The sequence below is a fragment of the Tetrahymena thermophila genome, assembly GCF_000189635.1.
Source record: "Tetrahymena thermophila SB210 genomic scaffold scf_8254503, whole genome shotgun sequence".
NCBI lineage: Eukaryota > Ciliophora > Oligohymenophorea > Hymenostomatida > Tetrahymenidae > Tetrahymena > Tetrahymena thermophila.
Window position 1 is genome coordinate 63,011 of NW_002476278.1, and position 21,472 is coordinate 84,482.

General features: G+C 24.5%; 4 protein-coding genes across 4 annotated transcripts; all 4 read left to right on the top strand. All coding sequences in view use genetic code 6, as the record gives it.

Moving 5' to 3' along the window:
• Positions 1-507: 507 nt before the first annotated feature.
• On the top strand, positions 508-1,560 carry TTHERM_00933060 (hypothetical protein; the record flags this gene model as incomplete). Its single annotated transcript, XM_001021862.1, has 1 exon — positions 508-1,560. One exon carries the CDS (start codon positions 508-510, stop codon positions 1,558-1,560), a length of 1,053 nt encoding a protein of 350 aa, XP_001021862.1.
• A 483-nt stretch (positions 1,561-2,043) lies between these two features.
• TTHERM_00933070 (NADH dehydrogenase, putative) lies at positions 2,044-2,562 on the top strand (the record flags this gene model as incomplete). The annotated part of the gene is made up of 1 exon (XM_001021863.3): positions 2,044-2,562. The coding sequence occupies one exon, from the start codon at positions 2,044-2,046 to the stop codon at positions 2,560-2,562; it is 519 nt and encodes a 172-aa protein (XP_001021863.1).
• Positions 2,563-3,822: 1,260 nt separating this feature from the next.
• TTHERM_000933079 (EF hand protein) lies at positions 3,823-11,223 on the top strand (the record flags this gene model as incomplete). Its single annotated transcript, XM_012799142.1, has 7 exons — positions 3,823-7,191; positions 7,245-7,302; positions 7,360-8,841; positions 8,910-8,967; positions 9,017-10,542; positions 10,603-11,013; positions 11,069-11,223. The coding sequence occupies 7 exons, from the start codon at positions 3,823-3,825 to the stop codon at positions 11,221-11,223; spliced, it is 7,059 nt and encodes a 2,352-aa protein (XP_012654596.1).
• A 615-nt stretch (positions 11,224-11,838) lies between these two features.
• TTHERM_00933080 (EF hand protein) lies at positions 11,839-21,426 on the top strand (the record flags this gene model as incomplete). The annotated part of the gene is made up of 19 exons (XM_001021864.2): positions 11,839-12,741; positions 12,892-13,291; positions 13,345-14,302; positions 14,386-14,773; positions 14,828-15,207; positions 15,269-15,864; positions 15,920-16,371; positions 16,461-16,882; positions 16,933-17,119; positions 17,186-17,726; positions 17,780-18,171; positions 18,228-18,703; positions 18,763-18,902; positions 18,965-19,387; positions 19,448-19,931; positions 19,994-20,087; positions 20,152-20,307; positions 20,362-21,118; positions 21,179-21,426. 19 exons carry the CDS (start codon positions 11,839-11,841, stop codon positions 21,424-21,426), a joined length of 8,397 nt encoding a protein of 2,798 aa, XP_001021864.2.
• Between the last annotated feature and the right edge of the window lie 46 nt (positions 21,427-21,472).

The following is a 21,472-nucleotide window of genomic DNA, read 5'->3' on the forward strand; positions in this document are numbered from 1 at the left end:
TGTTTTAAAATTTTGAAAAATGAGTGTCAAAAATACCCCTATGGGCTAGACTTCTTATTTTACCATATATAATAAAAAATAAAATTATAATTTATTATTAATAATAAAATTATTAGAAATTGATGATATGTTTATCCAAATATTTTCATCGAATCAATACTTTATTGTCTTATTAATTTTTTAAACAAAAGGACATATTATATTAAATATTTATGAAGTAGTAAAAGTGAATAAAATTTAAAAAAGAAAAGAAATTTGATTGATTATTTAGATTAGAATTTTTAGTTTGTTACTTTTGTATTCAAATTCATATGCTACTAAAAGATGTATTTATTTATTATAAAATATTGTAAAAAAGTCCTGGATAAGTAAATAAATAAATAAATAAAGATTTATTTAATTGTTAGGCTTTATATTTTTTAATAATTCAGCTGTTAAAACTATTTATTAATTATACAAATTTTAAATAATCTAATAGTTAAATACATCAATTAAACAACTTGACAAATGATTGGATAAAAAGTTGCTTCTTAAAAGTATTCTGCATTGAGCCCTTCTCAAGACATGTAAAGATTAAACTAAAAATAAAATAGTAACTAGGGTATATAAAAGATTAATTCTAAGGTATAAGAGATAGATTAAAAGCTAAACAGTAGAATTAAAGTACTTATGAGTCAAATTTCATCATCTCATTCATCATCATCTTCTTCATAATCTGCCAAGTCTTCATTAGACTCAGATATAGATAAAGGGTTAAAGAACTTTATTTAGTAGGGTAGATCTAATAATTTCAATGAGAAAAATTAATATACTTCCTCACATAGCAAAAAAATAAAATATAGAAGTTCTTCTGCAAGTGATCGATCATCTTCAATATCTTCAAATTCGTCTTCTTCGTCAACAGAATCAAAGGAAGTAGCTTCAAAAAAATAGAAAAAGTTAGTGAGAGAAGAGAAAAAAGACAAAGAACATAGGAAAAATATAAGCAAGAAAATTAAAAATAGAAAAGATAGTATTTCATCGTCATAGCAATCTTCAATTTCGTCATCTTCATCTTTAGATAATGATAATAGCTCGTCATCATCAACTGGCAGCTTAGATTTTAGAAAAAAATATTATAAAGATACTCTTAAAATTTAAAATGAATTCAGCTATTTAGATACTTTAAAAAATAAACCTTTGAGTGACCTTACTCACACAAACGAAAACATAAAAAAAGCTGAAAAGAAAGTAAAAAAATGCTTTGATGAAATGAATAAAGTGTTTGACGAAGATAAGAAGAAGAAATTAAAAGAATCAAAAGATATAGTAAAATAATTAAATCTTATAGAGAAAGAGAAAATGAAAGACATTAATAAGAAATATAACATATCATCACTCTCCTCATCAAATTCTTCTTCTTTGTCATCTGATGTATCTTCTTCCTCATCATGTTCTAGTTCTTCAGAATCCAGAAAGCCTGAAAAAAAGAGCAAAGACAATAAATAGAAAAAGCATCATAAGGATTAAGAAAATAAAAACCCAACTAAGTTCACATACAAAAAAACAAATTATATTTGAATTAACTAATTAATACTAAAAACAAACTTTTATGAAATATATATTATTAAAATTCCATTTTAGAAGAATAAATTTTTCATTTAAAATATTTCTCAATTCACAATAACAAAAAATTAATTTTATTTATTTATTTACTTTAAAGTTCAATTAATGAAGATAATTAAGAAATGTATAAATCGCATTAAACACTTCATATATACTAACTAATAAAAATTACTATCAATCCTATCCATTTTATCTATCATTCATCAAAAATATGAATTAGATAGATAGATAGCTAGTTAGTTTGCTATTAAACTTTGAATATGTATGTATGTATGCACTATTTATTTTTATTAAGAAATAATTTATTAATGCCAAAGAAAAAATTTAATTGTAATTCAAGATAGATTCTATTAATAAAAAATAAATAGTTATCAATATCTATATTTATTAGATAAAAACAAAGAAAAAAGAAGAAAATAATTAAATTATTTAGGAAGAATGAATCATTATTGGGGCTCCAGCAACACTATCCCTGCTTCATCAACATAAAATAACAATTACTTCTCTGGTGGTGGTAACAACGTTACTATCAGAGGTAATGAAATCATGGAAAGATTACCTTCCCAAACTCCTTCCTAAAATATGGTCTAAGCTTCTATGAAAACCTTACGTTTTTACAGGAAATTCTGCAGATTAATTCCTTTCATTTTGAGAATTCACAATATTGGAACTAAATTCACTGCTCAATAAGCTATGATTAATTTTGGAAATTATATTCGTGAAAGAAACCACTATAGAGACCCTGGTTTGATTGATCATAGAATTTAACTAGGATACGAATTACTCTACGAAGCTGAAATGCATTTCTCACAACATACTATCTTAATGTAATACTTATCCCCTTACAATACCCCTCTTAGCGATAGAGGTTATTCTTATCTCGAAAAAGTTAAATACGGTAATAAATCTAAATTCCTTTAAGGTTTCTACAAGGGAAATAAGCCCACAGAATTCTGATAGCCTTACTAACATAGCAATAAGTTAAAGCATAAATTTCATACAAGTTTATTTATTTATCTGTAGCATTATAGGTCTAAGATTAGTTGAATAAATAGGTGCAATGCTTTCAAAATACATCAAGCTATAATTAGTAGAAAAATGCAAAAATAAATATATCCCACCCAGTATGAAATGATTTTATGAAGTCTTTGTTTATGTTACTTTAATAACTTAATAGTTTAACATTTCATTAATTTCATTCTTACTTATATTTCAAAATTTATAAAGAAATTAGATGTTATTATAAAAAAAGGATTAAAAATTAGCCTATTAATTTGCATACTTAATATCTATTTTATTTAGATATTTTTTTCATTTATTTTGATAAGGCTCAATATCAATCAATAAATAAATATGAGTTATTGATATTTCACAAGAGGTTAGATTGAAAATATTGAATGAGTTTATATTAGATTATTTTTATTTAACTATGCTTTTATTAAAAATCTCTTTAAAAGTTAAAATAAATATTTTCAAGTGATATTTTAAAACATCTTCTTTCTTCCAAACATTCCATTATAATAAGCAGTAAATAAAAATTTAAAATAATTTGATCATAATTTTAAATTAGAAAGAATATCATATTATTAAATAAAATATGCTTCAAGTATTTTCATTTTTAAATGTTATTATAAATAAAACAATTTTTAATTAAAAATGATCGATAAATAAATATCCATGATTAATTTTATTTGAGATTATTGAAAATTATGAACTAAAATAATAAATTAATATCATTATTATTAAATTTAAAAAGTAACAAAATTAAAATACTCACTACTTAGCTTATTATGGATTTAAATAAAACATTATTGTTTTTGAATATTTTTAAAAAAATTTATATTTTATTTATGCTCAATTTAGATTTGATAAATTAAAAATATTGCAATATTTATTAGTTATTATAGTTACTAAGATAGGATTATATATATTATTTTAATTCCATTATGCTAAGCTTTTATAATTTAAAAAGATATTAGATTTACATACAGTAAAAATTAGTGAGTTTAAATGGGTTAATTATTTCGCAAGTAAAAAATTCATTATAGTTATGAATAACATTTAACTATGCAATTATGAAAATCTTTATTATTTACCAACGTATTTATTTATTATCAAATTGAAAAACTATTTGTTAAAAATTCAAACGATTATTTTGATATTTCAAAGAGAATAAGAAGTAATTTAATTAGTTGTTTTAGCTAAAACTTTAAAGCCATGAATTTGAGTAATTCTTTTTAACAGAAGTTCAACTAGTCATCTATTACAAGCACAATTCCTCCTCCGTAACTACCTTAATAACCTTCAATTAAGTTATTAGGATCTTAGCCTGTAAATTTAGATATTAAATAATAATATTAGTTACCATAAAATCAATTACTTATTTTGAAGTAAGGTTATAACTAGCCAGCTTAGATCCAGTAAACTTAAGTTATAAATAATTAGCCTTATATGTAAAATAATGGTTCTATATAAAATATTGAGGTAAAGTAAAGCTCTAGAGTAATGCAAACTAATGCCAGTAGTAGCAGTATAAGTAGCAACAGCAAATTTCCTTACAAAGTTAAAAGCATTATCTAAGAAATTAATTTCTAAAATTAAAACAATAACATTCCTTAAGTTCGCAATAGATTTTTAAATAATTTACCAGAAATATAGCAAAACAATGCTTTAAATAGCTAGATTTAATATCAAATAGAAAATGGAAGAAGCCTAAGTAGTAATATAATAATTCCTACTAACGGTAGTTAAATAATCTAAAATAGCAATAGTAATAATAATTTTATTCAAGCAAGAAGAAATTCTAATTGTAGCACTTAACATAATTCCTCTATATAATAAAATAACAGCGTTAATAATCCTATAATCCAATCAGGGTCTTATGGATTGCCATAAGTTCCTTAATAAATATCATCTTTTAACAAGAAAGTAGATCATATAAACGAAAAAATCTTAAACCATGAAAACAAACTAAAAGAATTCCTTCAAGCAACAAATGCATAGAATTAAAATCAACAAAATCAAAGCTAGTTTGAAATTTTGAGTGGAAGTAAACATGCACAATCTTTAGAAAACTCCTTAAAGAGTTAAAATGTTTATATTGTCAACAATAAAATCAAATTATCGCCAGAAAAAAATGTCATTAAAACTGTTATAACTTATGTTAATTAACCTCAGCAAATAAATTATTCTCAAATGCAATCAAATCTCAATAAGTCTTCTCTTGATAGCAAATCAAATATTTATAATATAGCTAATCCAATTTAACCTAATATGGATAAGTAAGATAATTCATCAAAATATAATATTAATTAATTACTTGACAACTCAAATTTTAAGTAATCAAGTAACATTTCTCCCTCTTCAGTGGCTAATTAATCACCAACAATCTTAAGAGCATACTAGCCATTTGATTTAAATAAGAGCTAAACTCAATCTGTTATATCTCCTGTATCATAAGGATAGAATTTATTTACTATTTAAAATATTCCTTAATATATTGATTAGAAGCCTAATAAAGAAACTTAAAAAATTGCTAGCTAAAATTCAACCTAAGGAGAAAAATAAAGGTAATCCCCAGCTCTCACTTTTGCATAAATTCCGAATGGCTCAATATCTAGAAATTCTAGTTTATCAGATTTTTAACTAAATAAGTAAGGTAGTGTAGGTTCATAATCACAATCACCATTATCAAAATCACCTATTTCATCTGGAGCATAACAACTAATTAGCAAATTACCCTTAACTATATCTTCTCCTTAAAACCAAAAAACTGACATAAAGGATCAAGAGAAAGGAGACCAATCTGGAACAGCTAGTAACAAAAACGATAATCTATCTGTGACTTAAAATTATCTTTACAAACTTAAAGATTCATACTTTACACCTTAGAATTTAGATCAATCAAGCACAAAAAGCGAAATAAACTTAATTGCTTTATCAAATAATAACATTTCAAAGACGCCTTCACTAAATTAGACAGATCTAACACCTAAAAATGCTCCTTTAATTAATGTCTAATAAACATCTTCTTTAAGTCCTTCAATTTAGCCACCTATACAAGCTGTTAACTCAGGTAATTAATAATAAAATTAACAATAATAAGAAGATGACAAAGAAAAATAAATTTTTATTTATTAGCTGAATAATCTTTAAAGTATAAATTAATAAAACACTTAAAGTTAATTAAAAGAAGAATAAATTAACAGCTAATAGCTTTAAAAATTTAAATCAGCATAAATTTCATAAATTAATTAATTATCGCCTATTTCAAACAAGGCTACTAACAGATTAAGTGAAACTATCTAAAATGATGCAAATCAAATACCTATAACTAATCTTGATATGCATTTTTAATAGAATTAATAGACTTCGATCCATAAGAATATTTTAGATTCTAATATTTAAACCTCAGTTGACTAAAGTAAACCTTTGATTTAAAATAACATAATTGAAAGCTAGAAGTAAGATTAAGCATAATCATAACTTAATTCACAATTTTCTTAATAGTCTGTTCAGGGGATTCCTCCTTACACTCCACTTTTATATCCTGCCTATAAAGGTATTTAGAATCCTCTTGAAAACTTGAGCTTAATATAAAAAAGAACATTTCTAAGCAGATAACCTTCATAAGAGAAAATTTAATATACCTCTCATTCGCCTGCTAGATCTGTTTAATCAGATATCTAAAGATCTAACTACCTTTAAAGTCCTTTTTCAGTTGTTGAAAAGTAAATAAACTTGTTAAAAAGCAGACCTAATTCATTAGAAAACAATTATAACAGCCTTTCACAATCTCCTAAACCTTAAATCTAAGATGTAGTTTAACAAATTTCACGTTCTCAAAATCCTCAAACAAGGGGTTTAACATTTCAGCAAAATTATTAATCACACTCTCCAACAATAACGGCTCCAATAATTAAAAGCATTATCACTTCATCACCAGAAGGAATTAAAAGTTAAAAGATTTCAGTTTCCCATAGCGCTTAAATTCCAATAGCTGAGGGAGTTTCAATAAATGCTCAAGTTACTACAGAGCATGAAATTAAAGACTATTAAAATTACTTGAGAAGCAGTCCTTCTAATAATGTAAAAATTATAGAGAACATAATTATTGATAATCAATAAATTTAAGACTCAATAGATTTTAAATAGAATAGAGCTTTTACATTTTAAACTATATCAAGTCCTTTCCCTTCAGCAAATTAGAATATCCAATATAATCAACCAAGTATAAAGAAGGAAGGTGTAGATATAAATTAATTTGCAAATAGTCCTCTTAGAATTTAGAGTGAATTAAATAATAACTCAAGTTACTTTTAGAATAAAGAGGTATAAAGAGTTATTGGCTAAGACTCTGAAGGTAAATAGTATTAAGATATTCTCAGATAAATCGATTAAAAAACCAAAAATGAAAACTAAACAGAAAATAGATTATTTACTTTAGAGGAACCAACTACATAACCTTTATTTTCAAATGTGTCTTAGCAGATTGAAAAAGTTCAAAATTTAAATTAAAACTTAGAGTTTAATCAAGCAATAAAGAATAATAATTTTGATTCAGAAACATAATAAATCTCTGAGCAGGTAAATTTTAATTTATCATTTATTAATTTAATTTAAATTATATTTAAATAAAGAATAATCTAGAGAATGAAGAGAGAAGAAAAAGACAATTTTCTTTTTAGGAAAACAAAAGTAAATAAACATAATTAATTTCTTTATTATATATTAATAAATTATATTTATCATTAGATGCAAAAGAAATTCTTAATGATAAGAAATAAGATAAAATAATTGAAGAGAATATAGATAAATTGATAGGGAATATATTCAAAGAGGCTATGAACAATGTTAATTAAACTATCAACAAAAAAAGAGATCAATTAAACTAACAATTTTAAACTGCAACAGAACAAAAGAAAGAAGAAAAAATCTCAATTTTTGAAAAAATTAATTCTCAATAATCGAATTAGCAAGATTCATAAATCAATTAACAAAATATGAGCTAAATAAATAATTAAATGTAAAATTAAGAATAAAATGTAAATATTAAATTAGATTAAAATGATAAAAATGAGGAAATGTATAACGTAAATGATTAAGATGAATCAACAAAGAGATCAAAATAAAAAAATTAATAAAGTGAAGAATCATAAAATTAAGAAATTATATAAGAAAATTAGAAAATTGAAAAGTAATTAAAACAATAACCTAGCTATTTAGCAAAAAATTTAAATACTATTAATGAGCTAGATGGCGATGCTTTATCAGTTTTTAAGAAAATAGAGAATGGTAATACGTTCCACCTACCTTTGGATGATAATAAGAAAAAAGAGCTTGCTCAAAGCTGGTAAAAACCAGATTATATCTAATCATTAATTTTAGGATAACTAGATAAAGATAAGAAATAAATTAAATAAACTAATTCTAAATAAAATTTGAAAAATTCCTTAACATAATTTTCAAAGCCGATTGAAAGAAGCAGTGGAAATAGCTAGAGCTCTATTAAATAATCAGATTCACTTTCAAAATCGTTAAAATAAAATAATAGCGAAATTAAAAATTATAAGGAAGAACCAATCATTTCAAATCTAAGTAAAACTAAAGGATTTTTGTTTAAAAATAAAAAAGAAAAATCTGAATAACAATTTTCATAGCCTCCAAATATCGAATAATAGTTTTAGAATAGCTCTCTTCAAACAAATGAAATAGAAAATAAAATGGAGGCACCATAAGAATAGGTAAAAAAAACTCAAAATTAATAGCCTCCACAAGAAAAAGTATTTCCCTTTTTTTAATCTTAGTAGAATCATTATTAAAAAAATAAAAATTCATCTCTTCAAAATTCTTAGTCTAACTCTAGATAAAACAGTATAGATAAATAAAGAAGCATCCTTGATAAAATTGAAAACACCTTTGAAGAAGCTTAAGTAATTGGGTCTTTTGGTTTGCAGTAGAATAATACAGTAACTTAGTTAGAAGTTAAAAATGTAAAAAATCAAAGGTCAGTAGCTTAATTCTAGTAGCCATATCCTTCTCATTAATAATAAATATAGACTAACAGTAAATAAAATTCTCCATAATCTTCAAAGCTAAAGAATTTCCCTCCTAACCAAGATGTTGAGAAAGATGAGCTTTAATATTTAGATAAAGCACCTATAGAATATCCGTAAAATGTTTTAGAGAATACTTCTTAAGACATATTTCTTACACCTTAATATGAGGAATCAGAAAGTAATTTTTTTAGCAATTTTAAATAGTGTTTTGAAATATTAAAAATGTATTATTTAAAAACTTGATAGAAGACAAAAAATATCGCAATTTTCTATTAAAAATGTTGAATAATTATTAAGAAAAAAGGTAATTTATATAATATTATTTATTATTTAATAATTTAACTTATATAAAGAGAGGAGATACTTAAAAAAATAGACAAACTTAATAAAAAATAGCAAGTTGAACAATTTTAGAGTTAGTCTTTCAATGCTAATTAGATGTAAAAAAATAATTCTAGTTTCGTAGAACCTTAAAAATTGATTTACAAGCCATAGAAAATAAATAATGATAATGATTAAATTAAACAAATGAGTCCCAAATAAACTAAATATGATTTGAATAATAGCCAAAATAAGAAAAATTTTGATATTAACAAGCACATCAATAATGCTTATTAAGAGAATGAAATGCAAGAATAAATTCAGTAATATGAAATGCTTATTCATAATGATGCTTAGTCTCCAGCAAACTAAAGAAGAAATAAAGATTCCTATTTAAATAGCTTAATCAGTAGTCCTGATTAAACTCATGAGTAAAAATAACTTTATACTATACGAAACTATAACTAATCTCCTGGTTTACATGATAACGAAGAGTAAAATTGTAGTAACTCATAATTTAAAGGTAGAAAACTTAGACCTTGTGAGTTGAAAAATATTTTACAAAGTCAGAAAGATGGAGATTTATATGAAAAAACTACATTTAAGAATGATTATTATAAAAATGCTAAATTTAAAGAGTCACCAAAAAAATCTAAAAGTCCTTAAACGCTCTAATAAAACGAAAAATCACCATAACTTTGCAGAAAAATGATTGATAAATAGAATAAACAAATATCTTCAGAATTAGATAAATATAAAATTAATAGGATAACTGACGATAGAAGTAATCTAAGTGAAATAGATTATAATTATGAAGTAAATAATAATAATAATAAAAGTTAGAGTAAGAACTTATCTACTTCAAAATCACCTAACAGATCTACCAAAAGTCCTTATTAAAAATAGCCATTAATAGACTCTAAAAGATAGAAATAAAAAAATTAATAAATAAATCAAATCTAAATAAATACAAAAATCTAAAAACCTGAAATTAATAAAAAAAAACTGGATATTAAGAATTAAAATAAGAAATATTAAGATCAAAGTCATTTAAAGGACAAAAACAAAGTTCAAGATATACAAATGGGTATTAAAAATACATAAAACAAGAAAGGTAATTAATTTTTGAAAAACAAATATTTCAATTAATTAGAAGATTAAAACTCAGATTTTAATAACTCATAAAACTTAGAAAATATGTATCCAGCTTATGGATAACCTAATAAAAATTACCAACAATTTAACATTTAATTATAAAATACGTTTGAATCTTAAAATTAAAACTCAAAAGAAGATTTTTAGGTAGAAGTTAATTAAAATTATTCAGATTATTCTAACAAACAAAGTAATAAAAAAAATGCTAAGAATACATAAAAAATAGGGCAAAAATAATTACTAAATAATTAATATCCAATGAATATTTAAAGTCATTTAACAAAAGGTGATAAAAACTATTTGAATTCAAATAAAGGAGAAAAAATATAACCACATCAAAATATCATTTAGAATATAAATGATATGCAGAAATATTCTGAATATATGATTGAAAATAATCAAAGTAAACTTAATAATTTTAATTATTTTTATTTTTTTTTATATCTTTCTATTTTTTAAAAAGATTTACTAAAAGATCTTGACTAGAGTATTGAGAGAGCAAGCAGAAACAGTAGTTAGCACAATAGGTCTAGGAACAATAGCAATTCTGCTGGAAGAAGCATTATTAAAGAAATAGGATCATTTTTCAAATTCTAAAAGGAATAAGAAATTTCACCTTTGTTACGTCCAAAATCTGAATCAGCATAAAGAGGATAACAATATATCGATTCTCGCTAATCACTTAGCAGTCCAGATAGAATTTAAGACTCATAAAACGATTAGGAATTTTAGCATAACTCTTCAAATCCTATTAATAATAAGCTATATGTTTAAATTAGAAAAACTATTCATTCAATATCTCCTCCTCATTCATAAGAGTAATAAAAAGGAAACTACTTCAATTTACCTTAGTATTACTCAAACAATCCTTAATGTAATTTTTTTTTAATATTAAAATTTATAAAGCTAATTTGTTTAAAAATAACTAGTTGAATTATAGAGACAGCATGATAAATAGTATGAGAATAGGTTCGAAGAAGATTAATAATTATAAAAATAAAATTAGTAAAAAATGAATTTATAATAAATATAAAAAATTATTCAAAAAAATAATAATAAGTTAAAAAAAAATGTTGTATTATGAAAGAAATTTTTGTTTATTGATTTTAGTAATCATTTTATAAATTTGAAAGAATTAAAGATAAATTAAATTAACTATAATTTAAATATATTTATTATTTTTATAAAAAGAATTGTATTATCAAAAATATTTTTATTAAGTAAATTAGTTGAGAGTAATCAAAATAATTAACTTTTTAAGTATTTATTTTTTAATTAATTTTTAAGTTTCCTTTTTAAAAATATTTCAAAATAAATTATTAAATTTAATTAAAAATAAATAAAACTAATTTAAATTAATAACTTTTATTTATGATATTTTGTAGTATAGGTTAGTTAAGTGAAGTTATAATTTAAATTCATTGTTTATATTTAGTAAACGTTTTAAAATCTTCGCGGATTTAAAGATTTAAATATATGATTCATTTAATGATAAAAGTAATAAATATATGATGATTTTATTTTAAAAAAATAATAATAATAACAATTTTCTATTAAATGATACATTCATTTCTTAAAAGTTGTAAAAAATATTTAAAATTAACAATCTAATTAATTAATTAATCAATTCATATTTTTTTGAAATTAGATCAAAGCAAGTAAAAAGTTACCATAGTTATTTTGTAAAAGCTAGGATATCATGGGTAATGTAATTAAGCAATTAGGTAATACCTCTGGAGATTCTAATGTCAAGACTAAGAATAGTATTTTAATGGGTTAAGCCTTAAGTAAGCTTAGAGAATACCATGGGTCTTTTAAAAGTGTTTGTGATACATTTGCAATTGAATAAAATGAATTCGACTAGATATTAGGTCAACCAGATAAAAGTTAGGAGCTCTTTTAATTATGGGATAGAGATAAAAATGGTTTAATTGATGCTTTAGAATTATTTTCTGGTTTGATTTTATTTTCTGAAGCAAAATTTGAAGATAAATTGCGTTTCTTGTTTGACATATTTGATTTTAATGAATTAAATAGTTTAAGCATTATTGATTTAGAATTTATGATGATATCTTGTTGCAACGCAACATTCAAAATGCTAGATATTTCAGAGTCTGAAGTTAATGAAGAAGATATTACAGAGTTTTTAGGTAAAAATTTTAATGATGATTCACGTGTTAATATTTCATAAATGTTGAAGTGGTGTGCAAAAACTCCAGAAATTCGTGAGTTTATGCTTAAGATAAAAAAACTTCCTCCTGAAAGTAAGAATCAAAAAAATTAGCACACAAATAATCTTTTACTAGACTCTGAAAGAGTGAGTACCTTTTAGGAAACTAAATCTCTTGGTGCAATAATAAATTCCAAGAAATATTAACAAAAATTAGATTGGCTAAGTACATTTTCGAAAAAGCTTTAATATTTAAATTAATCAAATAGTAAAACCAGTCAAAAAGATGCTTACTGTAAAATAAATTGGGTATATGGATTCCGCTCTCAAAATGTTAATCATCCACTAGAATACATAGCTCCAAGCAGCTCTGCTGAATCAGAGAGAATACTTTACTTTACTGCTTGTATAGTAGTTATTTTCTATCCTTAAGTAAATAAATTATTTTATTCATATAAACTGTTATATAAATATATCAATTATTCTACTTTATTAAATAAGATAACATATAAGAATAATATTTTAATAATCGATTAGATTATCATTTTATCAACTAACGAAAATATTGTATTATTATAATAGATTAAAATATAAAGGCATTATATTGAGCATGACAAAGAGGTTAATTGTTTAGCAGTTGCAAAAAAGAAACATCTTGTAGCAAGTGGAGAATTAGGTGATAAGCCTCATTTGCATATTTGGGATCCAAATACACTTTAAAATTTAGGAGTTATTAAAGGAATTCATTAAAGGGGTATTATTTTAATAACATTCTTTCGTGATGATGAGTTCATAGCAAGTTGTGGTTCTCGTTTGAACTCTCCGATTCTTATCCATAGTCTGAAGGATTATTCATTAGTTTTGAGTACCTTTGTCGATGAGCCAGTTATTGAATTATTGACAATAAGAAATTATATTGGGTAATTCTCGTTGAATCACTCAAATAAAAAGTACAACCCTTAATTTAAGCCTGTCTTTTCAAGTAAAAATATTTATCTAAAAACTATTTAATTAATAAACATTTTACAAAAAAAGCATCAAAGAATGCATAAAATAAAAAGGATATTAGAGCATACTTAGTAAAATAAGAAAATTAGCTTAGCATATATGAAAGTATGATTGAAGATTTCTAAAATTCATTTATAGTTTGCACATCAAGGAAAATTCTAATGCTTCACTATTAAAATGGGCATTTTTAAAAAGCTGAAATTAACTTAAATAAAGGAGAAGAAAATTAATAAATTAGTGATATAACTTGTGCTGCAGCTTTACGTTTAAATGATGAATAGCCTTACTTGAAAGCCTTTTAAAAAGAAGAAGACTCTTGCATCGTGATAATAACAGGACACTCAGATGGTCAAATTTACATGTGGAGAAATATGGATGAATCTGAAAATGAGAAAATTAACATTGAAGAAGAAACAAGAGAAAAATCTTAAGCAGGTCAAAATTCAATAGTTTGCATTGTCACATATTAATACGGTATTATTGTTGCTACTGGAGCTTCTATGATTTATTTATTTGATCTTAAAATGAAATAACCTCCTATTCAAAAGATTGAGCTAACCACTTTTCCCTTTAAGCTCTTTAATTACGATATTGCTGATATTTTAGTTGCTGTTGATAAGTTACTCATCTCTACAATTTATGGTGATATTATTGAAATAAAGCTTAACTAAAAGTAAGAATGGTAATCAAATAAATTTATTATGAAAACTCATGCAAATAGACTCAATTACATTACAAAACTAAATGGTAATTTAAATGCTATGTGTATTCTTGAAAGACCTGAAAATGATGATAAAATTCTTTTTGTTGCAGGCTAATCGTCAGTTGTGTATGGTTTTTCATTAGAAACGCATGAAATAGTAGATATTTGGACGATTGGTTAAGAAAAGCCAATCACTGCTATGGATTGTGTCAATTTTGAGGATGGTGGCACAGTATTTGCTATTGGATGTGATAATGGTCAAATATATATGCGTATTGATTGGTAAAAATTATTTGCTTTTTTAAATATATAGTTTTTGTTTTATGTTTTCATCAAATTTTAAAAATAAAAATAATTTAAAATAGGGAAGAATCTCCTAAGTCATATGATTGTAAGAAAATGATCTTAGATTTAAAATTTTCAAGTGATACCTTTTATTTGATAGCTGCTTGCTCTGATAATTAAGTTTATTTATTTAGTTTGAGTAATAATAGTTACTTCTAAGTAAATCCAAAAAAGCTAAGCTTAGAAGAAGTTCCTATATACATTCACTTTTTAGATGATAATAAGAGTTTTATCATTGGTACTAATCAAAGACAGCAGTACAAAGTTGAAATTCCAGATTTAAAAAGTAAGAACATATAATAAGAGAATGAAAAACTTAATTGTACAATTTGGAATTTAAGATATCCCCTCCATACTAAAAATTATGTTGATTCTATGCTCCCAATAATTATTGGTGCTGATATTAAAGTATTTTTGATATATTTAAATAGAACTAAATAAGCAATTAATAATATTTATTAGGTTTTTTTAGCAGCTGGAGAATCAGGGTATCTTTACTATTGGAGAGATTAAGAATAACTAGAGTCTAACTGTGGAGGTTTTTTGAAGGGTCACTCATCTTAAATCTCAAGACTGTTAATGACTAAAAGTTAAGATCTATTTTTCTCATTAGGTTCAAAAGATAACTCCATAATAGAATGGAAAGTTGATTTTATCAATGATTACAATGATTTCTCAAAGCCATTCAAAGAAGACAACAATAGTGCTTTATCTAATTTAGAAATCGTTTCAAAAGTAGCATAGTTAAAAGATGATATTTTAGTCAGAGAATTATCTTATAGCTACATAGGAAAGAATAACTTTATATCAGACACATTTAGAGACACCTTTGTGCTCTTTAAGTAAATATATTTTTTATATAATTTTGAATCAGATAAATTTTTTAAAAATAAAAAAAAATAGAGGAACAGAGCAAAAAATATTATAAAATTTGAATATTTAAGAAGAATTTGAAAAGAAATATGATTTATAAATGAAAAGACCTCCTCCTTTAAGCTTAGAACTCGATTTTGTGTATGGCTTTTAGGCATTTGATAAAAGAAAAACTCTTCACTATGCGCACATTTACTATGATAAAGAATTTCAATTTGGTGTTGATGAAAATGGAAATCCTATTAGAAAGAGCAAATATAGTTATAAATACGATATCTTGAAGAATTTAAGTAGACATCGTAACATATTAGGTTTCTAAAAGCATAAAAACACAAGTATTACTCAATAGCCTCTAAACAATACTCTATAATTATCTTACGACCAGCCTCATGAAAATTGCTAAAGATTATTTGTTTACTTTTGTTCAAGAATAGGTATTGTGTATGATCCAGTAAGAAATAAATAAATCTTTTATGAAGGTCATAAGTCTAAAATTTCTTGTTTAGTGGTCCATCCACTCAAGTATTTAGTTGCTACTGGAGAAGCCTCTTCCAAGCCTACTATTCATGTTTGGAATGTTCTTAATTGCGAACCTTTTAAGATTCTATCTACATTCCACAAAAATGGTATTTCAAACTTAAATTAATTATGACATATTTAAACTATAATTACTTAATCTAGGTATTATTAATATGGCATTTTCCAATTAATCTAGCTTAATTGTTTCTGTTGGTATGGATATTAACTTCTCTTTACAAGTTACTAACTGGAAGACTGAAGAAATAATAGCTCTTAGAAACAGTGGACAATATCATATTTTTGATGTCTGCTTTAATCCTTATAACAGATATGAATTCGTTACTTGTGGAACTCAAAATATAACAGTTTGGGAGATGAATGGTAGAAATATCCTAAGAAAATTAGTTGTTAATGCTGCGAGTGAAAGTGATTATGGTGCTAATTGTTGTATTACTTGTGTTGATTATATATCTTATTATATAAATGAAAGTATTGATTATGATATCATAGCTGGTAATAACTTCGGAGACCTTATTTTAATTACATGCAATAAATATGTTGTTGCCAGAAATAAAGCTCATTTAAAAATGATTAATTGCATAAAAATATTTAAGGTAATCTTTTTTTTATTAATAAAAGAAATTAAATTAATTTAATGTTAGTATTAGTTTTATTTTTGTTTACTAAATTTATATTTAAATAGGCTTTCGAAGAACATATATTGATTATCACTGCTGGAGAAGATGAGCTTATAAAGATTTGGGATACAAAATTTAATTTGATAAATGAAATAAAAATAAAATAGATACCTGAATTCAGCTATTTATCAACCAGCTAAACTAATACAAAAGATTTAAAAAATTTATCAGCATAATCAATTGATATTTACTTCTGTGGTATGCACCAGCAATTAATAGAATAAAAGCTTAAGAGCCAAAATTCTAAGCTATAAAATACACAACAAAGTAATAAAAAGAAGGAGGAATAAACAGAAAAATAATGGCCCATTATTTTATTTGGAACCCGTAACGGAGCAATTATGGAGGCCACCTTCTAATTAGATGAAGCAAGTTTAAAAATAAACAACAATGATGAATTTAGGAATAATTTAAGTACAGTAGTGAGGTAATATATTTTAATTTAAAAAAAAATAAATTTAATAAAATAATTAATAGGAGAGACTAGAAATAAGAAGAAAGTGATGAATCTGAAGATGAATAGGAGAATAATAAGATATAGTTATACGGATAAGCTAAATATTTCAAAAATTTCAGATTTTCTGAGTTTTTATAGTTCCATAGCAACTAAACTCATCATAGTCAAACAAAATAAAATTTATATGAAAATATCTTTAACAAAAAGGTAAATTTTGTTTGTTCATTTTAAAATTTAATATTAAATTAATATTTATAAAAAATAACTTAAAAGGTTTATTTTGCTCTCCATCCATAGGATTAAATTATGGTTACTGTTGGTGAAGATGGTTTATTATGTATGTTTGATTTAACAAATGATAAACCTTTGCTCATTAAGCATTTGTAAAATACTCCTTCGTGTGTTAAATTCTGTCCTTTTGATGGAAATATACTAGTTATTGGATTCACTAATGGATGTATTCGTTTCTTCAGCTCTATTATTAACAAAAGTAAATTTGGTAAAAAGCATGAAAGATACGAAGCACCCTAACTTGATGTTAGATAAATAGTCGATGATGGCAAAACAGCAGTTCTTAACATCGAGTTTTCTGATGATGGTCAGTATATGGCTGCTTCATATGATAACTCGAGATAATCCAAAGAACAAGAAAGTAAATTTGAAAAAGAAGGGTCTTTTATATAAATATTCAAAAGCAAGCAAAGACTAGGAGGAATAGCCTCTAACAAAAAAGATAATGCAAATTACTAAAAATATATTGAGATTAAATGTCCTAGTGTTTATGAGAGTTATAGAACAGACTCTAATGCTTATGGTAATTTGTATATATTTTGTTCTAATTATTATAATTAAATTTTAAAACAAAAGGTTGTGCTGTTTATTTCATGACTTTCTCAATAAATGATGACTTTTTACTTATCTACTATTAACTAGTAGATAACTATTTAGTTAGAATTAATCATGATTAATAAGGTCATTATATGATTTGGGATATTAAAAATAATTAAGCTGTTAAGTTATGGGAAAATATTTAATCTATTAAGTGGCAAAAGTTAAATTTTCCTAATTCTTTGAAAGCTTAGTATTAATATTATCCACAGCTGCTCATTGCTGATGAAATAAGTAAAGACTCCACTTTAAGCTAGAACATTGGTCCTTTAGGTTCAAATGTTAACTAATAGCTAAATACAGCATAAGGTGCATAAATAGTTGGTAATAATGCCCAAGTACCTTATATTTCTGTTATGCTTGACTTAAAAGTAATTTGATTTAAAAATTTTTAAGTTTAAAACCATGATTTTTATTAATAAAATAGCCTTATTTGATTTGTGGTAGCATAAAAGGTGATTTACATCTTGTTAAGCAAACTTGCTTAATGAAAGATAAAGATGGAAAAGAGGGAATTAGCTAAAATATAGTTGTAAGGCCAGATTAAATGTGCTTAGCTAAAAGTTATTCCTCTCATGTCTCATTTATAAATTAGTGTGAAAGGACTATAATTAATGGAAATAAGACTTACTTATTTACATCAGGAATAACAGATGAATCCATATTCAAATGGAAGTTGAAGGAAGAAGATCAGTATTGGGATTTAGATAATTTAACCTATAAACTGGACTAACCTGATATTTTTGCTGAGTTAGTTACAAAAGACAAATTCAGTAACTTATAAAATGAAGTATTACCCTAAAGACAGGAAACTGCAGAAACTTGCAGTTAAATTGAAGATACTAAAGAGAGCCCTGTAGAACTTAAGCTCTCTAATATTATTGGAAGAAAGTCTTTTAACAGGTATGTTTACTAATTACATTTATCCTTATTCAATTAATAATAAATTCTTTTTTCTAAAGATATAATAATTTGTTTTATGACTACGATGAAAATATTCTCTATTTGGCAGGTTGTAATTTAGTTATTTTGAAGAGTGACCAGTTCGATGAATAAAACTCAGCTACAAATCAAAATTTAGATGAAAAGCAATCATTTTTGTGTAAGTATATTTTTATATGTTTATGAAAAAATAAATTTTCTATTTAATATAAATTAAAAAAGAATTAAAATAAGAGTTTGTTAAACTGGATGCTTCTATTAATAGTAGTTTCCCATAGTTGTCATGCTTTAGTTTATCAGAAGATAAGAAGTTTTTAGTCGCTGGAACTATAGAGACTTAAGCTAAGTTAATAATTTGGGATATATGTAGTAGAACTTGTATTAAGACTCTCCGTATAACAAACAGTCCTATGATTCTAAAAGCTAAATTTGCACACGATAATAAACATATTGGGCTTGTAGCACTTACAAATGACTATACAATGTGCGTTTATTTGATAGATTCATAATCTGGATAAGTTTTGGGATGTGCTAATTTCCCTTATTCATTACCTTACAAAATAAAAGATTTAGCCTTCTTACCGAATTCTATTTATTAATTCATAACATGTGGAATTCAAAATATGTCTCACTGGAAATTTAATGGTAAAAATTAATTTAAATTAATTCATATTATCTTATATTGATGGTATTATTATTATATAGGATCAATACTCTCTTATCATCAAATGGAAATAGAGAATCCTCCTCCAGAAAAGGATCTGAAAAAGAATAATGATGATGTAGCAAAAGATGATGCAAATAGAGAAGATTATGAAAAAGAAGAAGAGGCTAATGAAGAGGAAGAAGAACCTACAAAATTAAAAGTTTCTTTCCTTTGTATTATTTTTGTTCAAGACGTTATTATTACTTCTGGTGAAGATGGATATTTGTATGTATGGGAAGAAAACAAGATAAAAAAGAAACATCCTGCTCACAAATTAACAATTGGAACATTATTTGCAAAAAGAGAAAGCAATTTGTTTGTATCAGGTAGTTTAGATGGCAGAGTGTGTTTGTGGGAGATTTTCCCTTCAAATTATAATTATGAAATAATCAAAATCCAAGAATACAGCATCACAAATTTACAACCAGAACTAGTGTTGAAGAAGCCAGAGTTTTAGATTTAATCAATATGTATAGGATCAAAGTAATAAAATTAGCAATATTTTAATTTTAAATTAATTAATTAATTTTACTATTAACATACAGATATATTTTAGCAGGAACTAAGAGCGGTGACATTTATGAACTTCTTTTACCACAATATACTGAAGAAGATTTTTATAGAGATTCTAATAATCCAGTAAATAAATGAAACAAATAATTTTTTTTAAAATATATCTTTTTATTTACTTAAATAAAAAAAGAATGTTGTAAGCAATTAAGCCCTTGCATATTCGAAAGAAGAAGGCGAGGATTAAGATGAATAGCAGGTTTAATTGATGTCTCAACCAAAAAATAGTAGATAAAATTAAATCAACTTGAGACTCAGCTGTCACGACCAGGAAATACCACTATCTTTAGTAAATATATCGATTATAAATAAAATAAATTAAACTATATTATTTATTTTTTAGGGGTTTTCAGATGATTCTAAGTACCTTTATTCTATTACTTAGAAGGGATTTTTCTGTGTTTGGGATATTCAAACTTTAAAAAGAATATTTTTTAAGTTTTTCAATAAAGATACCTAAGGTTTAATTGTTTGCAAACAATCATCTAAAATATATATTGCGTTTGATAATGAAATATAAATTCTTAAAAATGATATTTATGCTAGAAAATCATAGAATAGTAATACAGGTTTAGCAGCAACTAATTAGAATTTAGGCAGTTATAATAATATGTTAAGACCTCAAATGTTTAGTAATAATAATTTTGAGAAGCTAACACCATTTTCTTTCGAATCTTTGAAATCTTAGCCTTTAGATAGCACTATTTCAGATATGAAATTGAGTAAAGGAGAGAAATTGTTAGCTGTTGCTATTTAAAATAAAATTAACATATATTCTCCTGTAGGTGATGAAACTTCTCCTAATCTCAAGCTACTTTGTACTATTTCTAACCTTGCTTCTCCAGTTGAGTACATAGATTTCACTGAAGATGATAATTTCTTACTATACAAGGACACCTTAGAGGAAGTTTCTATTATTGACTTATCAAATTAGAAAAAGATTAATACTATATTTATAGAACATGATATTGAGTGGTGCTCTGATGGTATCAAAATTGGTGAAAAAACTAAGGGAGTTCATAGTCACTATTCTGATGAGAATAAAATACTAAAAATTACTCCTATTACTACTAATTGTATAGCTGTTACTGACGAAATGGGTAAATAAATTTATATTTTTTATTTTTATTCTAATTAAAAAATGTATATTTTATATATAGGCACTATCAGACTATTTAACTATCCTTGCGATAGTGGCACAGGTAATGGGTATATGAGATGCTATCCAGATCACTTAAATAATGTAAACTAGTGTGTACTCTCGCCTGATAAAAGATTCCTTGTAACATCAAGTGAAAGAGATAGGTGTATATTTATTTGGACAGTTATTGAAATAAGTAATTAAGATAACGAATATGATGGCTAAAATGATTAAGATGAAAATGGAGACGATGAAGATCGTAACTGATCAATAATTATTAAGAGTTATAAAATACTATTAAATTTAGTATAAT